Source organism: Plectropomus leopardus, chromosome 24 (assembly GCF_008729295.1).
Source record: "Plectropomus leopardus isolate mb chromosome 24, YSFRI_Pleo_2.0, whole genome shotgun sequence".
Taxonomy (NCBI): Eukaryota; Metazoa; Chordata; class Actinopteri; order Perciformes; family Serranidae; genus Plectropomus; species Plectropomus leopardus.
The window spans coordinates 8885800-8913602 of record NC_056486.1 but is presented as its reverse complement, the minus strand read 5'-3'; the positions used below and the strand labels follow the sequence as shown (position 1 = coordinate 8913602).

At 37.3% G+C, this 27803-nt stretch overlaps 3 protein-coding genes across 3 annotated transcripts; 2 read left to right on the top strand and 1 right to left on the bottom strand.

The window, feature by feature from the left end:
• The first annotated feature begins 62 nt into the window (after window positions 1–62).
• On the top strand, window positions 63–6119 carry cnppd1 (cyclin Pas1/PHO80 domain containing 1). The gene is made up of 8 exons (XM_042513326.1): window positions 63–231; window positions 1080–1182; window positions 1804–1885; window positions 1993–2113; window positions 2256–2384; window positions 2474–2535; window positions 2675–2792; window positions 3580–6119. Exons 1-8 carry the CDS (start codon window positions 169–171, stop codon window positions 4216–4218), a joined length of 1317 nt encoding a protein of 438 aa, XP_042369260.1. The 5' UTR covers window positions 63–168; the 3' UTR covers window positions 4219–6119.
• Window positions 6120–13929: 7810 nt separating this feature from the next.
• On the top strand, window positions 13930–17714 carry LOC121962898. Its single transcript, XM_042513221.1, has 4 exons — window positions 13930–14253; window positions 16383–16718; window positions 16803–16930; window positions 17497–17714. The coding sequence occupies exons 1-4, from the start codon at window positions 14169–14171 to the stop codon at window positions 17608–17610; spliced, it is 663 nt and encodes a 220-aa protein (XP_042369155.1). The 5' UTR covers window positions 13930–14168; the 3' UTR covers window positions 17611–17714.
• A 520-nt stretch (window positions 17715–18234) lies between these two features.
• Window positions 18235–27586, bottom strand: fastkd2 (FAST kinase domains 2). Its single transcript, XM_042513102.1, is given in 13 exon segments — window positions 18235–19087; window positions 19090–19195; window positions 20144–20258; window positions 21404–21494; window positions 22390–22623; window positions 22752–22915; window positions 23032–23204; window positions 23750–23889; window positions 24075–24198; window positions 24459–24567; window positions 25488–25591; window positions 25691–26364; window positions 27402–27586. Coding segments are annotated over 12 exon segments (2124 nt in total). The 5' UTR covers window positions 26342–26364; window positions 27402–27586; the 3' UTR covers window positions 18235–18974.
• Between the last annotated feature and the right edge of the window lie 217 nt (window positions 27587–27803).

The window sequence follows — 27803 nt, the reverse complement described above, 5'->3', positions numbered from 1 at the left end:
ACCTCCAGTAGAGGGCAGTAATGCAGCACTGCGGAGGCTGCAGCCTCCGGAGGACTGTCCCAGGTCAGGGCGTGTTGCTATCCGAGCTCTGCTGCTTGTCAGACGGGGGCCAGGCCAAACAGTCGTCTCTTCAACAATCGACGGACTAATGTTTAATCTATAGTAAATATGGATTTCGACGCTTTATTTAACGAAAAGACTTTTCAGTTTTCGGACTTCCAGGAGTTCACGGTATGTTTATTTCCGTCCGCGCTGGGTTAACAAACTATGGCAGCTAACGTTAGCCGCATTAGCTCAGCTCACTGACGTTCATGTCACTTGGTGAACTGAACATTGCGTCCTTTTTCCAAATATGCTTATCGGGGACATTACCAAGCTAATGTTACAACCTAGTAAAGTTAGATTTGTTGACATTTCTAATTTAAGCTAAACAGTATGTCATAAATTAGAAATAAGAAATAGAAAACATAAAATATCACTAGCTACTAATGCTAGCACTTTGTAGCTACTGTCATTTTGCGCTCACTTTGTTGATTAGCTTTGGGCCTAGCGTTAGCTTTAAATAGCAAATATATGTAAGTTTTATGGGCTACAGTTGCTGTAGTATTAAGGGAAACATTTGTAAACTTGCCTATTAGTAAAATTATTATTGAGCATATTGTCATTTCACGTCGTACTGCTTTTATCCCTGGCTAACTTTAGTTCCCCAAAATTAGTTTATATAACTTAGCTAAGCTAGCTAGCTAACAATGTTGTTTGTTGTTTTCAAACTTTTTTAACAACCGTTTTGGAAACAGTACGTTGAGTGGCCTAAGTAGAAACTTAAAAATTCAAATATAATGAAAAGTAGGTACAACCAGACAAAAAATAAATCATAATAAATTAAAATTATCTAGACACAAGTATGAACACACAGAGAGGTTTATCTGATTAATTGTATAATATAGGTGTACGATTTGCACTATTTAATAGTTCTGGTTATTTTTTTATCACATTTGATATTGATAATCAGATCTAGATCTAGAACTGATTTCTTTTAAAGTGCTATATTAGGGCAATTTCTGTTATTGTTTTCACAGTTTCTTCCTGGACACCAGAAGTTGACTGAACGAGTAAGAAAGCGACTGTATTATGGCCTGGATAAAGATGTTTCCTTAGATGCCCTCTCTTGCCCTGTTACAGGTGAGTTAAATATTATCTTTTAAAGTAGGTTAGCAGAAAAAAAAGATCCTCTCTGACACACCTTAATGAGAAGAACTGGATATGCAAGTTTGTTTGTTTGGCATGCTAAGTCATTTTCAGGAAGAAAGGATTTAACGTTACATAGAACAAATTTTAGGACAACAAAAGTTATGCTCACACGTAATTTGGATGTTACATGAACAGAATTATGCAGGATGACCACCGCTCAACCCAGTTTAGTGCTGAAAACATCAAAAAGTCCAAACTTGTCAAACTTGCAAATATAAGTGTGCGAGAATCTTTTTTACATGTGTAGAATTAAAAATTAGCTTGATATCTGTGAAAAACACAGGATGAAGTTACAGTCTCTATCTTGAATTTTCAGATTGCACGCTCATCAACTTTTTCCTAATTTCTTGCAAATTGAGGGACATCTCTTTCCAACTTGCATCTTGCCTTTTTAGCCATGTTTTCAAGAGTAATCAAACCAATTTGCTCACATATCATATGAAAAAGTGTCTGAATGCCGCAAAAGAAAACTGATGCTGTTCCAGTTTTCATACTTTAGTAGACTGTGATTGCACACAAGTTCAGATTTGTCCGATTACTCTGTTATTTCAGATATCGCTGTCGAAATCTTCCAGAAGTCTGCCCCAAGCCCAATACGAAAGCTCCAGAAGAAATATGCCGCTCATGTTTCCAGGTCTGTACTTCATATTATGCATGCATGCATGCATAGATTATACACTCTTAAATGAACGAGATGTACTGCCAGGCATACATCTAACACCAATCGATTTTCTGCTTTAGGGAGGCTTGCATCTCTCCGTGTGCCATGATGCTGGCTCTAGTTTACATTGAAAGGCTCCGACATAGAAACCCTGAATACCTACAAAAGATCTCCTCCTCTGACCTCTTCCTGATCTCCATGGTATGTGCGTTTGGTTCACAGGTCATTCCAAATGTGTCTGTGTTATTTCTGGCATGTTCGCTGCTTATTTCAGAAAGCAGTTATTACTGTTAAAGCAATACTGAAGCACTGACAAACACACTAATCTCTCTCATTAAACCAGATGGTTGCCAGCAAGTACTTGTATGATGAAGGAGAGGAAGAAGAGGTTTTCAATGATGAGTGGGGAGCAGCTGGAAAGTTGGACGTCAAAACTGTCAATAACCTGGAGATGAACTTCTTGAATGCCATTGTAAGTGTGTGAGCATTTGCATGTGATGTATGTCGACATGCACGTTTGGTTGACGTTCTTTGTCTCAACCATTGTGTCCTATCTTCCAGGAGTGGAGCCTCTACACAGAGCCAAATGACTTGTTTGACATACTAAGTCAGCTGGAAACCAGGTTGGTAGTCAGCTATGTAAAATTTACACAAAAATAGTGTCTGCAAAAAATATTTAACCCAACAAAAGGACATAAATTTTGACAGTTTTTTCATGAGTTCATGAAGATAGTGTTTCTAATATTGCTCCTGTTTCTGCAGCATTGCAGAGCGGCAGGGGATGAAACGTGGCTGGTTCACCTACACTGACCTCTGTGTGCTCCTGGAGCAATCAGCGTGGAGTCAAGCCCTCACAGCCATCTACCAGCACTTTACCAAGGTGAGAATGGGACTAGAGCTGAGAGGATGCTAATATGCTTGGAATTTTTTGTGGTGTATTATTAGGTGTATTATTTTGAATTACTTTTTTTTAAATTCACAACTTGAGACCACATAAATATTGTAACTATATGCACCTGGTGAGCAGAATCAGATGATTTCCTGCTTGACTGGCCATGACCAGTAGCTGATGATTGTCAGAGCTGTCGTCCAAAACGGCAAATAAAATGTCACAGTACATTATGTCGTCCAAAATGGCATAGAATTAAACTTTAATCCCTGGCATCAAAACATTTTAACACTTGTGACTGAAAGAAAAATAAAATGATAAGTTCAGCTGTAAGGGAACTGTCCATCAATTGATCTGGTCATGCCCAAAAATTCTGAGAAATGGCTTAAGAAACCAAATAAGCCCTTTTTAACTAGGTTTCTTAAAGTCATAAATTCATATATTTGCTCCACTTTTTGTGGATGATTATGAGACACTAATCTTCAATATCTTATATGCATTGTGAATATTTCAAGCGTAGTTCAGTCAATGACTGAAAGAAAAGTTCAAACTGTGTTTGTGTATGCTGTCAGTTTTACTGTAATACATTGAAATAAAGGAAATTTGAATGGGTCAGAGTTAAATAAGATCAGAAAGCAGAATTGGCCAAGAAAAAAGAAAAAAATCTGTGCATCTCTAATTATAGTCACATCTGCAATTAAACCAACATTATGGTCGAATCTATGAAAGAGGAATCAGAATTGTGAATATATCAGGTTTGACCTACATTTATTTTCAGGTATCCTGTATGCTCGGCTTGGTCTATCTGACCAGTGTGGCTGGCCTCATCGCCACCAGCGCTGTGCTGCACCAGCTCAGTGTCTCCAGAAGCAGCCAGTCCCTGCTCCCACCTCCAGCTGAGATTAGCCCGACCCACCTTCAGACCTCGAACCTAAACACAGAAGCTCCCTCTGCAGCCAAGCGCCCTTCCTGTTGTGTTCTAGCCAACAAGAGTCTAAACCGTCAGACCGGCATACACGGAATCAACCAGGATCACGGACAAAGTACCCCATCAGCTTCCTCACAGTCATCAATATTGTGTCTCTGGGGCTCCCTTATGGCCTCCATGGGTCATATACATCCTGAAACAGATTCTGATATGGAAGCTTCCCAAATCTGGTCTCCTGTCTCCTTCATCTGTCCTGGCTGTTTTGCATCGCTCCCTCCTCTCCAGTGCGGGCTTAGAAACACCTCAGCACTTTTCAATCACGGTCAACTTGATAACCATCAACGCCATGCACCCTGGAGCTTCCTCAGAGGGGCGGAGCCAATCGTGAACTCTCACCTAGGGGTGTTTCCCCCCGTACAGCTAGGACCCTGCCATCCAGAGTCAATGTTACCTGTGGATAAAGCTCAAGCTCTGCTCATGCCCGGCTAGTGACTGGTAAACTTCTGACAACCTGTGGTGAAGGACTCTGGAAATCAAACCAGCATTATTTTCATGGCTCATACTTCAAGTCATGCTTTTGTTTACTTTTCCAGAGCTAGAGTACAGGTGCAAAATGGAAGTAATTAGGCACAGATGGGTTGAGAGGTTGGAAATTCACTTCAAGCTCAGCACTGCAGAATAAATTTGCCATAGGTAAAATGCCATAGTCTACACTTGATGCTCTGCAGCCTGTTTTAAATGCAGAGAATATCACAAGGAATTTGAAGATAATTTGTTTTAGGGGCTTTTCCAGCTGCAGCCATTTTTTTTGTATGACAGGCCATGTTAAAGAAAAAATAAATACATTTTGAGAATGAAGTCTTAAAAGTAGGAGGTTTTACTCAAAAAAAATTAAAGGAAAAGTCATAACAAAATGAGATTTTCCTTGTAATTTTTGTCACAGATAAAGACTGGACAGTCAAGCAATGTGGTGTAAAAAGTGACAAAGTATCAGATCAGAAGTGACGAATAAATGGTCATAATTATGAGATAAAATGTTGAAAACATTACATAAAAACTGGAAATTATCAACGGGGGTTCTCACCATATTACCCAACTCTTATTAAATTCACCAGTTTAATCTCGTAAATCTAGGCCTGTAGTTTTAATCTCGTAATGTGAACATTTTTTCAAGTAAATTTACGAGATAAATCTTGTAATATTAAGCCCTTCTTGTAAATTTAGGATTTTTTTCCTCATTATATTACAACTTTTTTTCTTGGAGCTCTGACTTTATCTTCATAATTTTATGACTTGAATCTTGAAATGTAACTTTTTTTTCTTTAACATGCCCCTAATCCTGGGTCACAGTTTTGCTTCCACATTTATCGTTGAGAGTTCAGACCTGTCAGGTGGTGATGTAGGACCGATGTGATGAGTGTGTTTGAGTAATTATATTAAAGCTGTTGCTATGTGGTAGGGTAACGAAAGTGTGCGGAGGTTTCACAGCATATCTGAAAGTTGAGTTTGACTTTTTTTCTGAGAAGAAGGGACTAAACCAGTTTACTTTGTCTGCTTAATTTCAGCTTCTCCATATTTGCTTAGTGTTACCATTTATTTTATGTATTTGCATAAGGAGCTTTACATCAGAAACTTGTTATAAACTTGCAGCTAGCACTGATTTTGTACACCACTGTTACTGTTTATGGAACAAATTGTCTCGTATCCTTTTAAACTTTCCCTTTTATTCAGGAGAAAGCATCAAAGAAAGGAAATCAATGCAGACACTATCTCCATACCTCAGTGTAATGGTCACTGGCCACATGGAAATCCAAACCATCAACTCCTCTTTTTCTGGTCATTTATAGCTTAAAAAGTTTTTCTGGTTTCCTTGTTCTAGTCAGATTTTGCCCGATTCTATGTGGCAACAAGATGTTAGTAACCTTTAAGCTGGCTCTCTGTAACAGGGTAATGTCGCCAAATCTGAGAGATTAATCTTCTAGTTTCCTATTCTCCAATTTTTAATTGGTTTCTGGTTGGTGTTTTTGAAGTGACATTCTGAGTATAACATGTTTGAGGCTAACAGCAGTGTTTCTTTGTTGACGCAGTCTGGAATTTGCACATCTGGCTCCATTTTAACAGGAAACTCCACTCCATTATTACAGCATTGTCAACTAAGTGTATCGTTTAAACACCCGAGGAAAATGTAAAAAATTGATTTTCTTTTTATGTACAGAGTTCTACATGGTCCCCAGGATGTTTACATTGTTATTGAACCTTTGACAAATTGCTCTTAGCATTTGAATTTGATACACTTTGAAGCACCTTTAATTTTGTACACGGTGTTAAATGCAAATATTGTACAAATGAGTAGGAAAACAAGAACTAATAAAGGATGCATTTCTTTGTGACATTTCTTAATTGTTTGCATCTAAAACATAGTGTGAAGCCTGAGAATTTATTACAAATATCCACTTGGAACTCAAAGATGAACTGTTTGGATTTTGGTGGTCAGAGGTCAAGGTCCCTGTGACCTTGTCTGTCTCAGTCTTGTGAAGGCAATATTTCAAGAACACAATTTATTTAAATTTGGGCGCAAATGTTAGAGAAGATTCAAGTATGAACTGATTGAATTTCTGACATTTTATATCCAACAGGTCAAAGGTCAGCTTCACTTTGACATCATTATGTTCAGCAAAAACTCTTTTCCGGCCATCAGTCAGAAGGGGAGCCATTTGGTTAGATACTAAATTGGTGACAATAATCCTGCGTGCCCAAAATCAAGAACACTAATATTTGGACATACAGTTGGGAAGATAATCAAGCTCCTTAGCTCAGTATGGTCTTTGTTCACCAGACCAAAGATTGGAAGTTCAAATCTTGGAAATTGTAAATCATTTACATTTTCTTGTTTATAAATGTATTTATTTATTCCCGCTTACACAAAACTTGTTGTCAGTCTGTATAAACGAATAGGTCAGAGGACTGATTTAAAGTTTTAAATACCAAAAGTTGTGAGATCAGCTCTAATGAAGGACAAATTATTTGGAAGGCTAAGGTTTAGGTTAAGGTTAAGGTTTGGCGTTCAGACCTTATGAATGATTTATCGTTTTCAGGTCTTATACCCACAACCAACACATCAAAATCTAACTCAAGCCACTTCTGCTGTGGTCAAAATAGCCCAGTGGGTTAACTTCTGGTTTCATGTATCTGAGAGTGTCAGGTTCAAGTCTTGTGTGGTGCACTTTATTTAGATTTCTTTATTTATGGTTTAATTCATTTACTTTTTCCTCTAAGTGTGTAGACATGTCTAAATGTTTGCATTACATGCAGGTGCCACTCTTACAACATTCACATTAACCCTCTTTAAATTTCTTACATCTAACACCACAAAAGAAGAAGTCAAACATTACAAAATAAAGAAAAGGGGGGAAAAAACAACATATAAACTGTGTCTGATTAGTTGGCTCAGTGGTAAAGCATTTGTCAAAAGACCAAAAAGTTGAGAGTTCAAACCTCACTTGTTACTCTGACTTTTATTCAAAGTCAACACCCAAATAAAGAAGCCAAATATGTAAAATTAACTATTAACTTGTGGCTAACTGGCTGGTTCAGAGTGATAGAGCTCTAATCTAAAAAACACAGACTTGACACTTCAAACCTCACAAGCTACATTCATTTTCTCCTAAAATCAACACCCAAATCAGCCAGTCAAACATGCAAACAGACCATTGCAAAGTGTGTTGGTTCAATTAATACAGAGTGGTAAACTGCTGCTCACAGACCCACACGGTTGGAGGTTCAAATCTTATGAGTTACGCTTCATTTTCAGGTCCAAAACTCACAACCAACAAGTCAAATACCACAAACCAACACCTCTGAGCAGCATCTGCGTTGGTGGCGCAGTGGGGCTTTTTCGTGACACAAAGGCGCCTGTGTCGGGTTCAAGACTCACTTCGCACTGGTGTTGGTGCACCCATCCCTAACTAAATTAGAAATATATACCTTAAGTATATATACAAAATAGGCAATAAACATAGGAACTAAAAATAGGCCAAATAATAAATAAACAAAAAACTACAGATAGCCCAAATAATGAATTAACAAAATAACTAAACATAAATCAAATAATGACTAAGTAACCTAAGTAAAAGTAAGTCAACAAAATACAAAAGTAGATACTTAGAATTAGTAGGGATGGTGCTTTTTTATTGATATTGAGACTCCTGAATGATCCGAGTCCTTATCGATAACACTGTCTGTACTTTGGTATTATTTGGTGGAAAGACCAGGCGACAATATGTTTTGAACAGAACTGGTTTTACTGTCACTTTCAGTCATATTTCAGTCATTAGGAAATGAATTATTGCGTTTTAATTTGAAGAAGACTAATATATAGACATACAGTTCAGAAACTGAACAAGCTCCTTAGCTCAGTATGGTAAGTCTTTGTTCACCAGAGCAAAGATCAGAAGTTCAAATCTCAGGAGTGGCAACTATTTTAGATTTACCTGTTTATATTATTCAAAACTTCTACAAAACTAGTTGTAAGTCTGTATAAATATATAACTCAGAGGATTGATTTAAAGTTTTAAATAACAAAGGTTGTGAGATCAACCCTAATGAAGGTAATATTATTTGGGAGGCTCACACCCAAAATCAAGAAGACTAATATCTGGATAAACAGTTTTACAATTTGTCAAGCTGGTTAGATCAGTGTGGCAGGTGTTTGACCAACAGATCAGGGCTCAGAAATTCAATTATTAACCCTTACATTTAAATGTAGTTGTTTATGGATGTTTCTATTTAGTCAGCTATAGATGAATGCAGTGATGTGTGTCCAAATCACTGCTCAAACATGGCTAAACAGTGCAAAGAGCAAAGTGAAGCTTTTTAAGCCTGAAGGTTTGGCGTTCAGACCTTATGAATGATTTATCATTTTCAGGTCTTATACCCACAGCCAACACATCAAAATCTAACTCAAACCACTTCTGCTGTGGTCAAAATAGCCCAGTGGGTTAACTTCTGGTTTCATGTATCTGAGAGTGTCAGGTTCAAGTCTTGTGTGGTGCACTTTATTTAGATTTCTTTATTTATGGTTTAATTCATTTACTTATTCCTCTAAGTGTGTAGACATGTCTAAATGTTTGCATTACATGCAGGTGCCACTCTTACAACATTCACATTTAGGCCAAAAACTACTACAAAGTCATTGAGTTCAAACTTCTGCCTCCCAACCATCAGCTGAATATGTAGCTCAGAGGACTACAAGAAGACTTTGAAGACTGAAGATTGAAAGTTCAAATCTTGCAGAGGACAGATCATTTTCAGGTCCAACACCCAAAACAAGCAAACCAAAATCACTGAGCTGAACCACTTACAGCCCAGATCAAATAAGTCAGTGGGTTAACTTCTGGTTTCATGTACCTGAGAGTGTCAGGTTCAAGTCTTGTGTGGTGCACTTTATTTAGATTTCTTTATTTATGGTTTAATTCATTTACTTATTCCTCTAAGTGTGTAGACATGTCTAAATGTTTGCATTACATGCAGGTGCCACTCTTACAACATTCACATTTAGGCCAAAAACTACTACAAAGTCATTGAGTTCAAACTTCTGCCTCACAATAGCTGAATATGTAGCTCAGAGGACTACAAGAAGACTTTGAAGACTGAAGATTGAAGGTTCAAATCTTGCAGAGGACAGATCATTTTCAGGTCCAACACCCAAAACAAGCAAACCAAAATCACTGAGCTGAACCACTTACAGCCCAGATCAAATAAGTCAGTGGGTTAACTTCTGGTTTCATGTACCTGAGAGTGTCAGGTTCAAGTCTTGTGTGGTGCACTTTATTTAGATTTCTTTATTTATGGTTTAATTCATTTACTTTTCCCTCTAAGTGTGTAGACATGTCTAAATGTTTGCATTACATGCAGGTGCCACTCTTACAACATTCACATTAACCCTCTTTAAATTTCTTACATCTAACACCACAAATGAAGAAGTCAAACATTACAAAATAAAGAAAAGGGAAAAAAACAACACACAAACTGTGTTTGAGTTGTTGGCTCAGTGGTAAAGCATTTGTCATAAGACTTGAAGGTTGAGAGTTCAAATCTCACTTGTTACACTGACTTTTATTATTCAAAGTCAACACCCAAATGAAGAAGCCAAATACATAAAATAAATTACTAAGTTGTGGCTAACTGGCTGGTTCAGAGCGATAAAGCTCTAATATAAAAAATGCAGGCTACACTTCAAACCCCACAAGTTACATTCATTTTCTCCTAAAATCAACACCTAAATCAGCCAGTCAAATATGCAAACAGACCATTGCAAAGTGTGTTGCACAGTTGTATGAGAGCACCTGAATGGTCATTTAGCAAGACATAGTACCTGCAGCACCAGTAGGCATACTCATCCCCCTCTAGCGGCAAACACTGTGTTTTTTGACAGAATTTGTGAGTTTAAGTTATCTGACACCTAGAACTTTAGCTTCAGAGTTAAACACAACAAAGCAGATAATATTGATAAAACATATCTTACCTCAGAGCTTCAGATGTTCCGTCTGAATGACGTTCCTCCTCTTCCCAGGTGTCACCCATTGAGGCTACGTGTCTACAAGAGTGTGACAAATAAAAGCACCTGTTTTAACATGCAACACAACTGACAGTTGAAGTAAAAAACAGACAACAGTAATGTTTAAATGTTTACAGAGTTATAATCACAGTTGGCATAAATAATGGAAAGTGAAGAAATGCATCACGTTCAGAAGACAGAGACAAACAGAATTTAGACAAACCTGAAGACTTGTCCATAGTTCCTGCAGACAGTTCACACACCAATTGAGCTTGAACCATCTACATGATGAAACAGACAAGTTATTATAATTTTAAGTTGGTTGAATTTATAGACAAATCATGTTACAGACATTCAAACCAACCTCGGTACATGAAATAAAACAAGTGAATAAATGATCTTTCAAATTGCAATAAAAAGACATATTTTATTGTGCCAAAATGGTCATAATACAGTATACCAAAACATGCAACAAAAAGTCATAATGTCGAAAAGGTCATTCAGTCTGCAGAAAAAGAGATCATAGTATAATATGCAAAAAAAGGCAACAAAAAACTCAACAACAAAAAAATCATAGTATGAAAAAAGACCATAAAAAGTCATAGTATAATCTGTTAAAAAAAAAAAACTAGTAGAGAATGCCAATAAAAGAAGTGAAAACATCATGGTATAGCATGTCATAGAGAAATCATAGTATACAAAAAAAGCCACAAAATGTCAGAGTATACTGCACAAAAAATGTCACTGCATATTGTGCCAAAATATGTCATAGTACAGTGTACTAAAAATTAGTTAGGATGCAAAAACAACACCATAAAAACTCATAATATATTGTGCAAAAAAGTCATATGACAGTATGCCAAAACATGCAAAAATGTTTTAGTGTGCAAAACATACAAAAACATTACAATATAGCATGCCAAAAACAATTCATAGGTAAGTACATAAAAAAGTCGTGTAAAAAAATGCATTGAACTTGCAAAATAATGTCTTAACACAGATTGTAATGCAAAAACATTTTGTTCAATGTGCCAAAAATGTAAAAACGTCACAGTAAACGCCACAGTAAAGTGTGTTTTTTATTTTTTATTTGCTTACAGTTTCAAAACCAATTAAAATTTCTTAATGCTGCTTTCAGAAAAAGACCTGAACATTTCCTCCACTGCTGTTTTTTGGTGATTTTATAGGCGGAAATAACATATTTGCATTTCTCATAAAACATAACAGAACATAGATGAAAAATGTCTGTTTTTCAACATGCCGCCAAATGAAATGAATTTAAGTGATAAAAACTTACTCTTTCCAACAACTTTTCTCTGCTTTGCTCTGCTCCGTTGACCAGATGTGTTAGCTTAGCTTAGTTTAGCTTAGCTTAGCTTAGCTTAGCTTAGCTCGAGCTTTTGACACCACCACTATGTAAACGTCTAATAACTTAAACGGTGACAAGCTAGAGGCTAGCCAAGCTTGTAAAAATGTTAACAAAACATCTTCTTTTTCTCCATCTTCTTCTTCTTCTTCTTCTTTCAATTATTCTTCTTCTTTGGTTGACGCTATATTTGATTGTCTGGAGGGAGGTGGGCGGGATTTCCGCCGCACGTCATCCAATGCGCACAGCGGAATAAACCAAACACAGCTGCATGTAGTTTCTGGCATTTTTTTTTAGTTTATACCTCTCATACTGTCTACTGTACATAATGTCTGTGTCTTTACACACAGTTTATGATCTGTCTGCATTATTCCCGTTCAGAAGTGTGACTCTGCAGAATTAAATTATTTTCTTAAAGAAGTGGAAAAAGAGTTTATTACTCACAGTGTGGAGGTGCATTACAGTGACAAAGGTGGAGAAATTAACAGTAAACTATGGATTTCTTGCTAGCTAACGTTAGATATAAGTCAGGAAACGTCACGTTTGCAACAGTGTTGCAGGTTAACTTTAGGTTATTTGAATGCACCCCCTTTCAGAAATGTAATAGTTACTCATAACTGCCTCTTTATGCAAAGTGGAATGTGCCAACCCCCGTGTTTAATTGACTCCTTCTCGAAAGGTGTAGTCAGAAGTATTCCTTATATAATCTATTTTTGTGCAAATTTTGATGTGTCAACCCCCGTATTTGATTGGCTCATCCTCGGAAAGCGTAGTCAGCAACACTCATGTATATGTCTCGCTTTATGCAAATTGAAATGAGCCAACCCCCGTGTTTGATTGACTCCTTCTCGAAAGGTGTAGTCAGAAGTATTCCTTATATAAGTCTCTATTTACGTAAAGTTTGATGTGCCAACCCCCGTATTTGATTGGCTCATCCTCGGAAACCGTAGTCAGCAATACGTATATCTATGTGTCTCTTTATGCAAATTAGAATGAGCAAACCCCCGAGTTTGATTGGCTGACTGTAGGAGGAGCCAATCAAACACGGGGATTGGCACATTTTAATTTGCATAAATAGAGAGATATAAGTTGATATGGCTATATTCGTCTTTCAAAGATGAGCCAATCAAACACGGGGGATGGTATATTAAATTAGCATAAAGAGACAGTTATACCCTAGTATGGCAAACCACGGTCGATATTCACTCAGATAATCTAGCTTGTAAATTACAATTTGAGGTAGCTTTACTTGGGTTATTCCATTGGACTACTTTATTACAGTGGGAAATATTGTACTTTCTACTACAATACATTTATTTGACATTAATGTAGTCACTTTTCACGGAGATTTAACTCGGCATGTATCAAAAACAAAACAGACAAAACGTCTTCTTCCTCCGCTTTGGTAGTCTTCCTCCTCTGTTGGGTGTTCGGCATCCACATGTGTTGTATTACCGCCACCTACTGGTCTGTTTCAGTTTCGCAGTGCAAAATATCAACAGTGATCACCCCCAAATGATCCCATTGTCCTTTCTACAAGCCAAACTGCATTGTCTGAGTTGGTGCAAATGAACAGTTGTTTTCAATTCTTTTAAAAACATGGCTAAAAATGCACTGAGCAACTTGATCATTAATGTTCCACAAATTACAAGAAATTAGTAGATTTAGATGATATTTTTAAATTATGCAACAATATTTTAAATAGTATAATTTTAAGCACTTTTGATTGCTAGGGAAAACTATATTTAACGCTAACAATGATGACATCATTTTTTTAAATTGTGTTACAGAATTATTAAATTTTCTGGGTCATTTCCTTGTTTGTTTGTTTTAATGTATTTTTCTCCTAATTGTTTGCCAATTTTCAGTTAATTTTCTAGTTGTTTTTTTAACTGATTTAAATTTTTAAAAAATAATAAATTTAGGGGAAAATGTCTGGGGGAAAAAAGCAAAAACTAGAGAAAATAATATTTATTTCTAATGATAATTATGTTACAGAATTATAATCATTTTAATGTACTTTTTTCCAGGTTATTAGTTTGTTTGTGTCTGCCGCATGTTTCTCTAATTTAGCCACACACATTTATGCATTAACAAGTAATTACTTCACTTGAAAGGTGCAAAGCTGTCCTGAAACAACCTTTGAGTTTAAACAAACATGACCATAAATGAATAAAACTGTATCAAAGGTAACAAACTCTGGGAGTGAGTGGAAACTTCAGAAGAGGAGGCGTTTTTTTCTGCCACAGGATGTTTTCCCTCATGACAGGATGTGTGAGGTTCAGTCTCTGCAGCACCGTGGGAGTGTTTCAATCAAGAGGCACAATGAGGAGATGATGCATTACAGACGGAGGAGCGCACGCGTGCATGGAACCGGGGTTGATGATATCGGATTTATCTGCAGCACACGGTTAATGCAGTCTGCTGGAGGAGCTTGAAGTTTTAGGTGATGAGGGAAAGCCACAGGGGCATCATTCTGCTGGAGGCAAGTTCACACTCTCGGAGCAGAAGTTCAAGATGACAGTAGTTTGCTGGGTGTTCATGATCCTCCTGAGCTGCATGTTTTCCCATGCTAACAATTCTCCAAGCATCATCTGCAGAGGTAAGACGTGCACTTTATTTAATTCTAGCTTTTAGTAATTCACATACTCATCATTCAGGTAGTCGAAAAAAACTAGTCATTTGCAAGAAATAACTATTATAAGTGATTTCAAAATGCATCACAGTGCATGTGTGATTACAGTGTTTGGTTTCATCTGTGGGCACTGTCAGCACCCTCCGTAGCAGGTGCATGGAAACTTGAGCTGTAAGAGACATGATTGTTAAATTGCAGCAGTGGGTAAGTATTGTAACCACAGGTGTGGACCCAAGACTTGACTTGAAATTTGGATTTTCTTCAGATGCGAGTCACAAATTTGATTAGTTTACACTCCATTTGCCAAAATATGAAAGACTTGCAACTTGATTTGATGTCACAAATGGCACCAATGGCTGGTGACTTGATGCTTTTTTTTCCTTCAAGCCAATTTGGGAAGGAAAAGACAGGCTTTTTTTTTTTTTTTGTAAATGTAATAAATCATTACTCTGAAGAGCACATTATGACTTGTTAAGGACTTGAAACTCAATGTTTAGGATTAGGGACTTGTGACTTGTTAGTCTTACTTGTTCTAGTTTATTTTTAGGGCTTTTCCCTTTTTCACAGGGTAGTTGGAGACTGACAGAAAAAAGGGTGAGACAATGGGGGTGACATGCAGCAAAGGGCCACAGGTCAGAATCAAACCTGGGTTTGATCAGCCGATATGGGGCGCATGTCTACCGGGTGAGCTATAGGCTGCCCTGAATTGCCCTCACTCGGGACTTAAGTGCAAAGACTTGAGACTCATGAAAACAATGACCCACCTCAGATTTGTAACTACTCTCTAGTTAAGTTTAGATGGAAAAAGTAAAATTAGATCAAATGTTTGTGGCAATTACAAGCTCACAAATTCTATTCTATTTAATGACTTTTAAGGCCTAACATTAGCACAATTGAATCGACAAGACATTTTTTAGACTTTTTAAGGTCCTGCAGACGCCCTGGTTGATCAGTACCTCAGATGACCTTTATAGTAATATCCTCAACCTGAGGACTTTCGTTGTTTAGACAGGGCATATTCATTTCAGCACTAATCTATGTAACAAATACTACGTTACATAAACCACCTCCACCTTGTGAGTGGCGTAACTGAGTCAGTGAGCGGCTGACTCAAGTATGCCACTCGTTTAGCAAATATCTGTTTTTCATGTGAAATGTGAGTTAAAACGGATAAATGTGCTGCTATTGAACAAATTCCGTGTGGGGGTGGAGTTGCTGTGAAATAGCAAGTTTCAAAGCCTCAATTAAAGTTAGGGGGAATAAATGCAAATAAATCAATGTTTGCAGGAGTTGTGGCCATGAGAAGCCATTTCCTCTTCAGAGGTGTCTGGTTACAGATGCAGGCATCCTGACAATAGCGGGCTACTGAAGGTCTCAGCTTAGCACACTTTTTTTTTCTATTTCCTCACTTCCAGAGACCAGACATCTGACATAACGCTCTGTGTGTATGTGTGTGTGTGTGTGTGTGTGTGTGTGTAAGCAGTGCTGCATCTAGCTCATTCAGAGACTTACAGCTTTGAATAATGGCCAGAAAGGTGCTTTTGCAGAATAAACATTTGTGTGAAATGTTGTCATAATTAGCGAGTAATGGCAAAAAAAAAACATGTTTTGTAAGGTCACAGTGACCTTGACCACCAAACTCTAATCAGTTCATGGTTGAGTCCACATGTCAAATTGGAAGACATTCCCTCAAGGTGTTCTTAAGATGTGTTCATGAGAATAAGACCAATGCAAAGTCACATTCACCTGACCTTTGTCCAACAAAATATAACACGTTTAAACCAAATTTAAAGAAATTCCCTCAAGCGTTCTTCTGTGAATGTACCCGAAAACGTATTGTCTCTTGTCCTGGCTATCACCGATGTGGAGGCATAATCAAATACTATAATATGTGCAAATTTGCAAATTTCGTTTTTTTGCAAAGCGCCCTGAGTGCCTTTTGCCATTTTATTTTCTCTTAATTCTCCATATGCACACTCTTACGTTTTGTTTTTTTTTTTTGTATGTCAAAAAATAGAAAAAAAAGATAAATGTAACAGACACCTATGACATGAAATCAGGATACAATTAAATAATTACCACTTTTTTCTCTCCAGAAAAGCTGAAAATTGCCCGTGTACCAGTTGGAGTTAACGTGCCTGTGCCCTGCCCAAAGCTGACCACCGAAGATGTGACGTTTAACCTTCTTAAGGATGAAGAGGTGTTTTACAACAGCACATGCATCCGTGAGAAAAATGCACAAAACTGTACGCCGTCATACACCAGAATGGGTGTGGAACTGCAAGAAAACACAGAGTATAATAACTCAGTCAGTTTCCTGCTCACTCGGGTGAATACAAGTAGCTATGGTATCTACAGATGTGACGGCATCATCATTTACCCTCCTCCCGTCAGAAAAGTACAGAATACCATGATACTGGTACTTGTAAAAGGTAAACCGAATAAACAGGCATATTTCTAATTTTGTGTGCATATAGTCCAGTGCACTGAATATTTCCTGAATATGTTTCTTCCAGGACAACAATGTCCACAGCCTGTAATTGATGGAGATCAAAAAGATAGATTCCTCTGGTTTTGGATTCTGGGGATTGTGGTTCTTGGTGTCTACAGCCTGATTGTCACCATCATTGCAGGCACTGTCTGGGTAAGATATCCCTCAAACACATACAAACTAACACAAAAAGAGGAAAAGGTACTTTGGAACTTAGATATAGAAGCAAATATTTAAATGACAAAACAACAGACACAATTCTTTGACTCGTAAGACTAACTCCATATAAAATATTCAACTTTTGGGGGGGAAACCTATTTTTCTTATAACCAAAAGAAGCATTGTAGAATTTAAATTTATGTGGAAATTTAATGTATTTTACCCAGTTTGTTAAGATTTAGAAAGCTCTCGCCTGAAACACCACCCGATATAGGTCTAACTCATTCAGCGTCTTTACTTTATTTTTCATGTTTTTTATTCTTTTTATTCTAAGACATCCCTCTTTACCACCAATATGTCCAAAACTGTTAAGAGCTTTCTTCCTCACCTTTGTCTGTGAGTTTCACATCTGGGCCTTCCTTCCACTATATTATTAATGCTTGTTGATTAATTGGCCCCTGGCCTCCTGTCATTTTACAAAATTGGCCCTTAGCACAAAGTACGTCCTGCCATACATAATACATTAAACATTGGACATGCTGTCTTTTGGTGTCTTACAGGTCAAGTGGCGGAGGTCGGACTCCCAGAGTGACTATATGAACACCAAACCCAAAGCAGCGAGGGACCGCAGGAAGAAAAGAGGGGTTCAAATTCCCATACCACGACATTTCTGATCAGCTGTGCATCATTGTCAGTTAGACATCAACCCTTTGAAATATGAGCAAATGAGCTTGATTTCATTTAAAAACATGGAAAAAGGCAATGAGCAACGTAATAAAAAGAAAAGACATTAGTAAAAAGTTATAAGAATATCCTGAAAATTTTTTTTTTAAAAAAACAACATGAACAAACTATTATTATTACTACTACTACCACTACTACTATTATTTCTGTGATAAATTTAAAAATATAATTATAATAATTAGAACTATAGTTTTTATGGTTATTTTCCCCTTTTTTTCTTTTTAACTTTCACCTTTTACAAATTGCATTTCTCCCCCATGTTTTTGATAGAAATTAAAACAATTTGATCTTGTTTCAGAGGTTTCAATGCTTGTGAAAGGCATCTGAACGCTGCACAAGAAAACTGATGTTGACCCAAGTTTCAAAGGATTAACACAGAGCTGTCCTGTAGTAGCTCGCCCCCAACAGAACATTATTGTTTTTTGTTCGTTTTGTCGTCAGTTCTAGTTGTTTTGTGTCAACGCAGCAAAAGTAGCACTTCCTTTTTGAGTTGTGGTTGTAAAAATAAAAAAATAACGTACCTAACTTCCTGTTTCATTCAGTCTTACACATGTATCTGTAGTTGGAACCCCACTCTGTGGTCGAAACACGGTGGTGTCTGAACGAGGGGATTTAACCACATTCAGAGGATACACTCAGTCAGCAAACCTGTGTGGCAATATGTGAATCATGAGCGATCATAAGTTCCAAAAATGAGAAAAGCCGTTAGAGGCGTCTACAAACTGTAAATATAACTGTGATTAACATCACGCGCCTTTTTCCAGCCTGCGCACTCTTATTTCAAAGAAATCACAAACATCAGATGGTGTTTTCGGAGAGTTAACATCACTGAGGTTGATGAGAAGCAGATACACAACAAGGAGACGCAAACACTTCAAACAATAACAATGTGCAGCGTTTCCTGTTTCCCTCCCTCTACCGTTTTTTTTTCCTTCTGCTGCTTTCTGCAGATGTAGCTGCTTCAAAGGGACTCCACCTTTACCTTGCTCACCTTGCACTTTCTGTGCAGTTATTGGAAGTGCACACACTGCTTTTATTGGTTTCATTCAGCAGCGCAGTTCTTACTCATCGGCTACCACGAGCATCAGCGAGATTGTTTCTGTTAGCTTTTTGAGCCTTTTTGGGAAAGATGATAAAAAACAAGCGATAAAAGATTTCTTTTCATCCCCCACAGTCACGCCTCCGACAAACACCAAAAGCAAAGTTCAGGTTCTCTTTATCTATGTCATTTTATCCAGAGCACATTTATATCAATACTTTAAGATATTATTACTTCCTAATTGTTTACAAACCTTCAACAGCAGAAAACAGTTTGTGTGTTCATGATTGCACAGATTGAGTTTATTGCACCAGATGTGGCTTTTGGCATGTGTTTAGCACTGACATCAGTCCTCAAGATCCCAGATGGTCCACCTCTGGTTGTGTGTCTGATCTGTGGTGTTCTGAAAAAATCTGTCCCCTGAGGAAATCCGTCAGGTTTTCCTCCAACGCAGACGACAGCTCTGGCTTCGTTATCTGGGGAACAGGATTTGGATCATGTAAATTTTGCTAAAACTGAAGTGCTCAACACTGTTACGTCTTCAAAAAGTGGTATTATAATTTGTTGTTTGAAGAAGAACACATACAAGGTTCCCACACATTTTCAAAGACAAAACTTTTAGTTGTCAGTTCAGAACTTTTCCATGACTTTTCAAGGACCCAAAATATATATTTTATGCCCAACTTCTGAATTTCATACACACAACACCCAAACTCTATTTAAAGGTATTTTCAGAATCCTACATAATGAAGGACTGTCGCAAATTTGAAAATCTAACTAAAATTTCTGTTTCTGGCTATGATATATTGTTATTTTAGTGATTTAAAAAAAGAAATGCCTTTTAAAAAAAAATTAAGAAAAATAAATAAATATATAGCCAAAAATATTTAAGCTACAAAATTTAAATGAAAAAAAAATCACCAACATTTGTTTTAACAAAGTAAAACAATCATACAAACTATTAAAAGCCAATAGTTATTAAAGAAAACATGGTTTCCAAACCACAGGCTTGCAATTTTGGAAGGCATGTTTTCTTTAAAACTTGGTGGTAAAATAAACACAAAAGACAGCCATTTAAAGTTGTGTGCTCTTCCCCTAAAGTGCTTAAAAAAAGTCATTGACATGTGTAGTGGACATACATGTTGTAATGATGCTGTTTAATTAGCATCTTGATTGAGAGCACACATATCACTGGTTCTTTAATTTAAACATGAAAAATGGAAGCAAGAAACAAAAGTGTTGTGTTCAATTTTTTTTCAGCATATACACCCAGCTTCTTGGGGAAATTTAAACTCATATCTGAAAGAACCACGTGGTTGAATGCATGTTTAGAAATAAATGTAGAAATATTACTCTAACACCAGGTTAAGTGTCAAATTCGATTCTTTAAACAAACTGAAATCATGATCATGTCTGAGTCTCACCATGACAGGGTTATATCCCAAGATCTTCAGATGGCGAATCTTGACAGCTAGACGACCACAGGGATTGGACGTACCGTAGCAAAAACCAGAGCGTGATGGGATAAATACTGCGGTTCTAGGACATCAAGAAAAGGAGTTTCTCAGCTTTAAAAATGTCAAAATTTGAACAGAGGTTGACAGACGAAAATGTGAAATCTGAAAAAGACATAAGAGATTGTGGCTTTCTTTAAAGTGAGACAAAGCTGTGTTCAGAGCGCGCGCGCACACACACATGTAGCAGCAGATCTTTAATCAGTGGAGTTATTATAGTTTGGGATTTTTTCTTTTTTTTTGTCTCAGTTATTGTTTTGTTTTGTTTTTCAATTTTAATCATCTATAAAGTTCTGTTTTAATTTTACTTTCCATGCACAATGATAGACATTATGCAAATTAACAATAAATCATATACATCAACTTTGTGTCTACACATTTTCCAGTATATTGTGTTCCAGTATATCATCAGAGCCATTTTTTCAAGAGGGGAAATGTATCAGTAGGCTCAAGAGAAATCCATTTAGTTACAGAACTGAATGGCCTATGTAAAAACAGAACAACTTTAGACATTATTGTGCAGTAATGACTAAAATAGTGTAAGAGAGATGACATGATGAAGAAATTAAATGACTATAGATGTGCACATAATATCAACAATAAAAACAGTAAATGCAAAGTCATATGGAAACCATTTCAAAGGCTAGAAGTATGCAACAAAAACTGCAAACACAATTTCATAAAATTTTAAAATTTAGGTAGTAATTATTTCTTCTTTAAATTTGTTGGATGAGTTTGTTTTTTCACGAAATCTGTTGAGTTTCTGTTCATGATTTATTAAGCTGAGGCAGCTTTTCTACCGTTTCTTTTGCTCACTAAAAGAAAATGACTAAGAGTTCAAAATTAAATTTCAAGCATTTTTTTTTTTCCTGTGTAAAATACAAAAAAAAAAACTGTCCTGCTTTTCAGGCACTTTTTTATGTTATATTTTTAGATTGACAAGAAGTTGTTCTGTTGCATGTTGAGTTGTGGAATCCGATGTGTAATGCACGCATTTATGGCATGCGTCAATACCCGACATTACCAGAAAAGAACGCCCAAACATCTTCTCCACCTGCTATCACCTCATCAGACTTTACCAAACATGACATAAGCACAATATGTAAAAAAAAAAAAAAAAAAAAAAAGTTTAGTCTGGCGACGATGTCGACTGCAGAGCTGACATCTTACCTCTGACTGCTCTCTGCTGGAGACCGCTCTTCTCCTGCACTTGCTTCAGTCACAGAGGTGTGGTTTGGCACAGGTTTGGTTATCACAGCGTCTGACAGGCAACACACACAAACACAAGGGCTTGCTTGCATCATTGTTTATAAATTAGCTGTGTGCTGTAGCTGTTTTCTTTCAGAGTAAAATGCCCAAGCTGAAACTGTGACATCCACTCACTGTATAACAAATCGTCCTTAAACTCTAACTTCCCTTCATCAGCGTTCACACATTTTTACCAATAAATTTCTATGACTTTGAGGCAAAGTTTGTTGACAATACATTCTCTGAAGTGACCAACGGTACTTCTTATCAGTTCTTTTTTATTACTATATAATAGCTTTTTAAAGATATACCATTTCAAAAATAACGACTTCAGAACAGGATTAGAACTGAATTTTTACACATTACACAGGCAGTGTTTATTTTTATTTCTGGTAAATTAAAAAAAAAAATGTTGGTGAATTCTTCACTTTAAAAAATTTTGACAATTTTTCATTTATGAAAGGGGAGAGGGTGGTACAAAAAGCACTGGCGAGGGACTTATGTTATTTAAATTTTGGCCTTCGGGAGGGTCATACAACTTTTAGTGGCGGTATTATCTATTTCTTTTACTGGGTGGTTTTTTAAAGAAAACACACCCTTTTCTTTGAATATTTGACCTTTTTTTCTCTCTCTTTTTTTGAGTTGTTTTTCTTTAACAAAATTTGGCTGTTTTTACAGAGGAAAAAATGGCATTTTTTTAAAAAAGAATTTTTAAAAAATGGCAATTTCATTATATCATTTATCAAAGCCAGAACCAATAAAAACAGAAATTATCAATGGATTTTAAAATTTCTAACTGTTCTTAAATACATCGGCGTATATCTGGTTTTCCAAAACTTTTCCAGGCCTGGGAATTGCTATTTACAAATTCCATGACCACACAAACCCTGAACATATTATGTCTTCACCTATGACGTAGAAGTTCTCCACCACCATTTCCTGCAGCATTGTTTCTGCCTGGTCTCCCAACACACTCCGCAAGCACTGCGAGAGCTTCAAGTTCACTGGAAATACTCTGAGGACAGGGTCTCCCAGGACAGATGGGGGGACTGTGAGGGGCTGAGGAAGTGGAGGACGATCAAGACGGAGGCACAAGTCCACTAACCGAAACATTTCCTGCTGGGCAGAGAGATTCCAGAGCGCTGAGGAGAAACAGAGAAAGTTCAGACAGGTGAAATCCAAAAAAACAAAGCGCAAGAGGAAATAGAGAGGTTAAGAGGAGAATAAGAAGTCACACAGCAAAAATAAAAAGAGTGATTTTGTGTGTTACCTGTAGTCTTAAACTTCTCTAGCGTACTGCTCTGCAGGAGTTGCTCCAGTGGTGCAGCGGGGAAGTGGCCCAGCAGACAGAGATAATACACAGCCTTTAATAACTCAAACTCAGACATCGTGGGCAGATACGAGACTAGAGCCATGGTAAGACTATCCAGGAACCTTGATAAAACCCAACAAATACATGAAGTGTGAAATTAACCTCAAGTCATGTAAGTTATGCAGAAACAAAGATGGTGACGTGTCAGCGACGTGTCAGCGACGTGTCAGCGACATACTGTTGTCTTTGGTGCTGCAGATCATAGTTACGATTGGAATACACCTTGAGGATACAGAGGAGGTCTTTAAGCGTCAGAGCGTCTGGATTGGCGATCACCATCTCCAGAAATGCCCCCATTAATGCAGAGGGACAGAAGTTGAGGTCCTCAAATATCGACAAGATGGAGATCACCTGAGCAGAGAGGAGGTAAGTCTTACACTTTGATGGCTGGCATGAAAAAAAACAGTAAAATTGAAATGATTACTTATTAGTCAGAGACTTTTGTACATAAAATAGAAAATAGAGGACAATTGAGCTTTTTGGTTTTCTTTAAGTATTTACTGATAGGTTCTTGTTTAACTGTCTGTTAGCGTCTAGAATGTAGGTAACATTTCACAAACAGGTTTCGAAAAGTTTTGGTTGCTCATTAGGCTGCAGGCCAGCCTCCTGATTTCCCAGTCTCTTAATACCTCTCCCTTACCTCTAAATCCAGGCACTGATACGAATGCAAGGTCAGCGTGACCTTGACCTCTGACCACCAAAGTCAAATCAGTTCATCTTTGAATCTACTCAAACGTTTGTTTAAAAAATGAAGAAATTCCCGAGGTGTTCTTGAAATATTGCGTTCACAAGAATGTGCGGGACAACCCTACAACAAAATGCCTCTGGCCTTGACTATCACCGCCGCAGAGCCAAAAAAAAAAAGAGAAAAACAACATAGTTGTGTGGTGTAGTACCTGTTTTTTGGTCCAAATGTCTATGGAAGAGGCAATGTAGTCTGAAAAGTCAGTGAACAGATCTTTGTCTCTGTGGCTTAGAGTCCTACAAGACTGCAGGATTCCAAACAATTTGTTGAAAGGGATTCCATAGAGGTTTTCTACCAGAGACGACAGATGTGGGAAAAAAAAAAAACAAAGAGGGAGAGCAGGTTGGTAAAACTATAAAACAGAAGTCTTTTTAAAAGTTGACTATTTCAGGCTCCCCATCTGATTCTGTGCTGCAAAATATAACATCTGAAGACTATAGCTCAAAGCCATTTTATTTTGTGGAAAGGTTTTTTACCTCTGATCATCTTACTGCAGACATCCAGCAATGGTCTGGAGTAGAAGCCCATTGTGGCAATAGTGATGATCATGTACTGGCTGTTGACAAGGCTGAACTGGTCGGTCATTGATAAAGCCTTTTTCTGAGGGAGGCAGAGCACAGAATGAGTGTCAAAGTGGAATGGATTCAGTTACAGGGGGAAAAAAACAACAATAAGGGTTGTTTTTGTTCATTCCCGTGCTTCAAAAACTCCAAGATGTCACAATCAGAAATTTGATATCAGAGAATGTTAAGCAGTTACGCACATGCTTGCACAACAGATGGCAATCATGATCTGATTCATTTTAAAACTGCATATAAAAGGATACCAAATATGGTGAAAACCAAGACTCATAAACCAACCTCGAGTTTCCGTTTGAGGTTCATTGGGGCATCTTTCCCCACCAGACGCATCATGATCTGGAGAATAACTACATTCTTGATCTGGGGGAGACGGGCCTCAACTTCCAACCTAGGACAAAGCCACAGTAAAGTAGTGGTAAGCATCTGCATAGAGGGTTCATACATAGTTTAACCATACATTTACATACACACATTTCCATAACAACCATTGAGACTCCTTATAGGTTATTTTTCATTACTATATAATAGCATTTTTACATATCATTCAAAAAAAATGACTTCAGCACAGGATCACAACTGAATATTTAAATATAATTAAGGAACTGTTCATTATTTATGAGTGAGGGGGCAGGTTGTGCAAAAAGGAGGAGGAATGTCAAAAAACTTTTTTACAATCTGGGAAAGAAAATATGTTTTTTATTGTTAAGTGTTCTTTTTAAAAAAAAAAGGCCTTTTTGGCAACCTTGAAAGAAAAGAAATATGTGGCCTTTCTCTTGACATTTTTAGTAAATTTAAAGAAAAAACATCTGGCTTTTTCTTGACATTTTTGTGTGCATATTTTACAGAATAAAATAGCAATTTTTCTTCTTTAAAGGTTTTGGTTGGTTATTTGACCTTTTTATTTATGGGAGGAGAAGAGGTGTTGAAAAAGGGGGAACCATGTCAGATATTTTTTAAGCACTGGGGACACACTTATGTTTTATATTTTGGCTTAGGGGAGGGGCATACATCTTCAAATAGCTGTATTTTGCATTTGACCTGTAGGCATATTTTCTTTTTTAATCAACAAAAATGACACCATTTATCACAGCCAAAAAACTTGAACACATCATGTTATTACACACGTTTGTGAAACAATATTTCATAACTTTTCCAGGCCTGGCAATTGCTATTTGCAAATTTCATGACTTTATAGATTTTTCATGACCGTATAAACCCTGAATTTAGTCATTAAGATTCAATTTTCTTCAACAATTCTTAAATCTGATGCTTTTATCTTTCACTGATCCATCATTTCATCATTCTGACCTCATTCCCATCTTCAGTGCATTGACATTCGCACATTCCTCCATACATCCCAGACAAGAGGCCAAGATGGACAGTGTCTTTTCATCAAAATTGCTCAGATTCTCCTGTTAGTGGACATAAAATGTATTTGGATGAACAACAATACAAAAATATTGGCAAAATAAAAACTTTTGCTGGTTGGTTAACAATCTTTCAGTGCCTACCTGGCAGGCTCGGAGGAACGTCTGGATCACACGGCTACGTTGAGGAACACCCAGATTGACCATACTCTGGAGAGCAAAAGCCACGCTCACATGGCGCATATTTCTCAGTTCCTTCAAGGCTGTTTGAAGCAGCTTTTCAAAAGCAGGATGCTTAAACATCAGCTGCAGCTCACAGCGTCGCTGCTCATTTGTCATCTTCTTAGTGAGGGACCACATTCTGCTTAGGCAGTAGCTGACGTGTTGAGCTGTGGGTGCGAATGTACAGGTGAGGTCCAAGACATCTGATGGAGAGACACAACGCTGAAGGTGGTCCAAGAAGGCCGAACTATACTGTGTCTGCCTCGAGACTGTCTCATCAGATTGGATGTCAACGAGCAGCGAAGAATCTGACAGTGAAGAAGAAAGATGTTGCTCCCTCTCTTTCAAGTGTTCGCTGTGAATTCCACTCTGTGAGTAAAACCTCATCGAACTAAAACTCTTATCCAGGCTTGTCAGGCATTGCCTTGTCCCCGTGATCTTTGCTACCTGGTGACTTGGAAAAGATGCGTCTTCTTTGGCTGTGACCAGGAAGCTGTGCTGTTGCCATAGAAACCTGCGGCTGCAAAAACGCTGGCCACATCTCATGACCCCCTCTGTCACCCTGAAAGACATCTTTTCTCTAATAAGGGGATGATCTAAGGGGGAGAAAATGGGAACAAGACACAAGGGAGTTATTAATTACTGCACTGTTGCTGTGTGGAGCAAATAACTGACTACATCAAGTAGTTACTAGGGGTGGGGACAAAAACTGATAGTCTGGATATTTTTGTGTGGCAATATTGTATTGATGCACGGACGCAAGTATCCGGTTTTTCTTACAATATAAATTCTTACGTTTTACAAAGACAAATAAGACTTTTGGTAGCCTACTAAATAAAATGCTTTTTCAGTCTAGTAGTTACAATTTGCTGCAATAAAAATGACTGAAGTGTGATGAACAGACTGAAAACTTTGTCTTATTAGACAACACAAAGGTTGACAAAGTTTTCCTTTGACAATAAAACTAGTGGAGGAAAAAGGCGCTAATTTATGACACAAGATATGGCTAGGAATGCAGCGATATACCAGTTTTGTGGTTTAACATGGTATAAAAATTGACTGTTTTAATATATATATATTTGATTATTGACGTTGATAAAAAAAAAATGCAACTGAACGGAAAATCTCACCTGATATATACTTTCATCTGTAAAAAAAAAAAATCAAGTTTCAATTACAGTAATAATACGTTTGTTTAACGTGTGTTTACTGATAATAATAACTCTGCAATAACGTGACAGCGCAATATTTTTTATTTATTTAGACAATTATTGTAACGTGAAAATGTCATATATGTTAATATTTCGCAATAGTATCGTCTTGTGACTGAAGTATAACGAAGATATCGTATCGTGGAGCTTCTGGTGATTTCCACCCAGTATTTAGCTCTAAAATTGAGAAACGTTATTACATGATAAAAGGTCATTTTAGCTACTACTCAACTGACGTTGTATTTCCAAAGTATCCGACTGGTTTCGCTTTACATTTTTGTCCACACAGGCTGTTAAATTATGTAGGTATCCAGAGTTACAAAGTACTACAACTGAGCTGCCAACAAGGTCAACAGACTGCTTCTGTCAAGTATGAAAACACCAGCTTACATTAGCAAAGGTTAGCTTAGTTAAGCCCCTACCTTCTTACTTAAACCGTGAAAACGTACGAATATTTGTCCCACGGTGACTCGACACTTGCTAGACCATGTAACATTTAAATGTTATTTAGCGAAGAGAAACAAAGCTTTATTAAAGACAAAAGAAAGTCCAATGCATATGTCTATACTAGTGTACTACATATTAGCTGACAGCCTCACGCGCCGACTCCGCGCATGCACTCGGGGATGCGCTCTCAATGCTGTGTGCACTGCCATATTTAGTCCCCTCTGTAACTTGGCACACCACTACGTAATGTCAAATATAATACACTGTGTTTTTTTATGTAATATGTTTCATGTAGAATGTATATTACGGTTCATAACATGTGACCGTTTCAAGTCATAAACCCACAGTTATTATAAAACGTGCGGATTATTTTGTTG

What these genes read in the sequence shown, in the direction of transcription:
- cnppd1 (XM_042513326.1), top strand. Translation starts at nt 169, where the DNA reads ATGGATTTCGACGCTTTATTTAACGAAAAGACTTTTCAGTTTTCGGAC. An exon ending in ACCTCTTCCTGATCTCCATG is followed by an intron (nt 2,114 to 2,255) that starts GTATGTGCGTTT and finishes TCATTAAACCAG; the next exon opens with ATGGTTGCCAGCAAGTACTT. An exon ending in CTAAGTCAGCTGGAAACCAG is followed by an intron (nt 2,536 to 2,674) that starts GTTGGTAGTCAG and finishes CTGTTTCTGCAG; the next exon opens with CATTGCAGAGCGGCAGGGGA.
- LOC121962898 (XM_042513221.1), top strand. Translation starts at nt 14,169, where the DNA reads ATGACAGTAGTTTGCTGGGTGTTCATGATCCTCCTGAGCTGCATGTTT. An exon ending in TCCAAGCATCATCTGCAGAG is followed by an intron (nt 14,254 to 16,382) that starts GTAAGACGTGCA and finishes TTTTCTCTCCAG; the next exon opens with AAAAGCTGAAAATTGCCCGT. An exon ending in GATACTGGTACTTGTAAAAG is followed by an intron (nt 16,719 to 16,802) that starts GTAAACCGAATA and finishes TGTTTCTTCCAG; the next exon opens with GACAACAATGTCCACAGCCT.